The sequence below is a fragment of the Hypomesus transpacificus genome, unplaced genomic scaffold, assembly GCF_021917145.1.
Source record: "Hypomesus transpacificus isolate Combined female unplaced genomic scaffold, fHypTra1 scaffold_312, whole genome shotgun sequence".
Lineage (NCBI taxonomy): Eukaryota > Metazoa > Chordata > Actinopteri > Osmeriformes > Osmeridae > Hypomesus > Hypomesus transpacificus.
The window spans coordinates 98,531-102,444 of record NW_025813840.1 but is presented as its reverse complement, the minus strand read 5'-3'; the positions used below and the strand labels follow the sequence as shown (position 1 = coordinate 102,444).

The following is a 3,914-nucleotide window of genomic DNA, read 5'->3' as shown; positions in this document are numbered from 1 at the left end:
AGACAAGCTGTGATTAGAACTGACTGTTTTGTTTTATGTTTTGTATGTGTGAGGGGGCGGGGGGGGGGGGGGAGGTTACCAGGCATAGAGATGGCTATTCAAGGCTCACTTCTCTAAGGAAATACATAAAAGGCGTTTAAGCCTCCAGCCATCACTGCTTACATTTAAAGTAACATTACCTTCTATGTAGTGTGCATGGTCAGTACCATCAGCTATGATTGTGTGTCTGTGTGTTTGTGTAGCAGCATGTAGCTGCATCCCATCAGCCCTGCTTCCACAGAGGAGGACCAGAGGAGGACCAGAGGAGGACCAGAGGGAGATTAGACCAGAACACACACCGTTTAACCACGTATGTAAGGCAGCACACGCCTCGCCTCACCTGGGCTCTCACTGCCCTCTACAGTCCTGTACTCCTCAGTGCTCCTCATGCCTCTGGGTCCCTCTCTCCTTGGTTGATGGCGCCCCCTACAGCTCACCCTCTCACACTGCGATCTCTGAGACCGCAGGGCAGATTGGCTCCAACTGGTGGGGGCATCGTAGCCATGACGATGAGCCATCCAATGAGTTATGGGACAACAAATTGGCTCTCGTTCTATGATTCTAGAATCTTTGAAGGTCTGTCTGTCTGTGGGCATGGCACTAGTTACTCTAACTTTTAACTGGTACTGTATTTATCTAATTTTAGGAGTAACCCTAACATTAACACAGTAATTGCCTCCCAGTGTAGCTTCAGTTGAATAGTAAGTAAGTAAAGTTTATTTGTATAACACTTCTCGCAGATAAAATCACAAAGTGCTTCACACCAAAATACAATATAACACTACAAATAAATACAGAACATTTAAATAGAAATAGAAACATGACAAACAACCATAAAAACCCCTCAACTAACTGAAAGCCTGCTTGAATAGTAAAGTCTTGAGTTGCTTTTTAAAAGCTTCGTCAGAAGTTGCACACCGTATAGCGAACCACAGTGGTATGATCAGGACTGCCGGCATTCCTTAAAGGTGAAGACTTGTGTGAAAGTACTTACTTTCACTTTCACTAAATGACTGAATGAACAATCACTTCATCTGTAACTTTTTAATACTTTCCATGTTGTGTTCCCTGTCCTGTATTCAAGTGTTCGCTGGGTTTCGTTTCCTGCCCATTTCTCCACACGTCACCTATACAGGTGCCCGTCGCTCATTGGCCGATTGTTCTCGTTGGCATCATTGGCACGTCTGTTAAAAAAAGCATTGTATGTATAAAGTCCTGTGAACACATTCTTCATTGAGAGAGTATTTTTTCCCAGTGCTAGTGTAAGGTTCAGACTCCCTCACAAGAAACACTTTTTATAAAACAGAATTGAACGAGACGCTAAAACCATTGACAGTGGGCAGGTCATTGAAGCTTACATTAGACAACTCTCTCCACTAATAGATTTTTCTAATCTGATTTTTTTGTTTTGTTGTAATCATTGCTTTGGGCTTTCTGAATAAATAACCTCGACCAGAGACCAAACTGACTGGAACAACTACATCTCCTGGCGCCATCGAAATGGATCCTCTGCAGTAAGTAAAGGTTATGTGTTTCTCATAATGAGCAAGATTTCTAGAGAAGAGCATGTCGTTTTGATCATTTAACAAACTCTTTAATAATAAGATTTAGGCGTTATATATTTGGTACTTTTGGAAAACTATATAGTTTGTCAAGTGTACATTTGTCATACGTAGATGTATTCCGTTGTTGGGCAACAATCCTCATCAGAGAACGGTGGAGGCAACACCATACAAAAGTGAGTTAATCATTTTCTGTATTCTGTGCTTAAATGAAAAGTAGCCAATAAAAGTATACAAATAATATGAAATAAATACATGTTTCACTTTGATCACTGTATATACAGGTAATGCAAGAGAAACAACCAAACAACGGGAAGGGAAGGGAAAACAATATGCACATGCTGTCATACGGACTAAAAATAGGGTTTTGAAGGAAATATGGCTTATATTTCCAAAATGGATCAATAACCATTTTGTACATTCCGAAAAACAACTATTTTGGGAAATAGATATATTTTTATTAACTCTTGAAGGAATACTAGAACCTATATATATATACATGTTCACTTATTTTAGTCCATGTTTAGATGGGAAAGATGCGTGTTGGAAGTTAATATATGACAAGGCTGTGGAGTATAAACAGAAATATAATGTTCAACACATCTATGTGGGCTTCCATAAAGTGTATTTACCCAAGGTTGATCGTGGCAAGACAGTTTATAGTGTTGATACCAACTATAAATTTCAATTTGTTTTCTATGGAGGTTGTTTGTCTGAAGTACGGAATATGAAGATTAAGGATGAGGACATAAAAAACTTCCAAACAAGAATTACATCTTTTGTTGACAAATTAAAAGAATATTGCAATGAGCTTCCTATGGATCATACATACAATGATTACGTAACCAGGATAAATGATTTGGTGAAAGAAGTCTTTGATTCAAAATTCTGTGCAAAACACCCAGAGGTTGTGGATAAGATCTGTGAATTATGTGAGGGAGCCTTAAAGCAAAGTGAAAAATGTTCAAAGAAAAGAAAGAAATCGTATATAGATGAAGAAAAATGTTGTCCTAATTTGAACATGCCTGGTTATGTGACAATGTGCAATGTCCCTTTTGACAATCCTGAAAACATATTAAAATCCCTACATAAGAAGTTTCCAATCCCATCTGATGGCTGGCTAAGACTCAAGTGGATGTTTTCAGTACTTAAAATTTTTTTCAAACATTATAAATGTTTTCATTAAATGCGGGCAACTAACTTCCAATAAATGTAATAATGTATGTGTGCTCATGTTTGTGTTTGTTAATGTATGTGAAATACACACTCCTGTACACACAAGTGTATATTTCAACTATCACTGAGACATCTGCAGTTAGCTGTTTCACAATCTGATTATTATTATCAGTAGTTATTTTGTTTAAAAGCGGGAGGATGTGAGCCAGGCCCGGAGCCAGGCCCGGCGTAGCGTGACCCCGGGTCTGGAAAAATACTTTTGGACCTCCAGAAACCCGCTAGTGACAAAGTGTGTGGAGATTTCCACCCTGGCAGCAGCGGAACTGGCTGCAGGGACCCAAATGTGGTACATCCCACGTGTCATTAGGTGGGGTCCCCCACTCACGCAAAGTAGTCCAGGCGGCAACAGTAGAACAAAAAAACAAACTTTTAAATGCACGCGACACACACACACAAGCACACCTTTTAGAGACACATCTCAAAGATGTTTTAATTGTGAAATGTGCACCCCCTTTAATGGCCTTTTAACAGTGTGTGGTATCCATGTAAATTATTTTTTAACGCGCTTTTAAACTGTGAGTTGATGTGTGCTGGACATACCAGTTTTTATCCATTGTTAATGTGACACACATTTTTTACTTTTTAAAAACAAAAAATACATTTACTATCATTTAATATCTTTATAAATACTTTTTTCTGGAAAAATGTCTGATTCCCAGTTTAATGTGTGCAATTTATGAGGACATACATGTAAAACTTCACACAATCTTACAAATCCTTCCATCCTACCTATCTTTTTGATCGCAAAGACAATACAGTAGTAGAGCTTTTTTATAATTTTTATTAATTAGTTTGTTTCTGGTACATGACCAAGTTATATACAATACACCCAGCAGACCCCCTCCTTGAGTCACCACCTTACCGCGGTGGAGGGGTTTGCGTGTCCTAGTGATCCTGGAAGCTATGTTGTCGGGGGCTTCATGCCCCTGGTAGGGTCACCCAAGGCAAACAGGTTCCAGGTGAAAGACCAGACAAAGCGTGGCTCAAAAAACCAACCATGAAGAAATACAACAATGGTTCTCAGTTGCCCCTGCCCGGAAGCGGGTCACCGGGGCCCCCCCCTGGAGCCAGGCCCGG

The 3,914-nt window shown here is 39.8% G+C and overlaps 1 protein-coding gene across 1 annotated transcript; it reads left to right on the top strand.

The window, feature by feature from the left end:
• The first annotated feature begins 1,261 nt into the window (after positions 1-1,261).
• On the top strand, positions 1,262-3,395 carry LOC124464171. The gene is made up of 3 exons (XM_047016111.1): positions 1,262-1,553; positions 1,716-1,777; positions 1,886-3,395. The coding sequence occupies exons 1-3, from the start codon at positions 1,540-1,542 to the stop codon at positions 2,785-2,787; spliced, it is 978 nt and encodes a 325-aa protein (XP_046872067.1). The 5' UTR covers positions 1,262-1,539; the 3' UTR covers positions 2,788-3,395.
• The last annotated feature ends 519 nt before the right edge of the window (positions 3,396-3,914 follow it).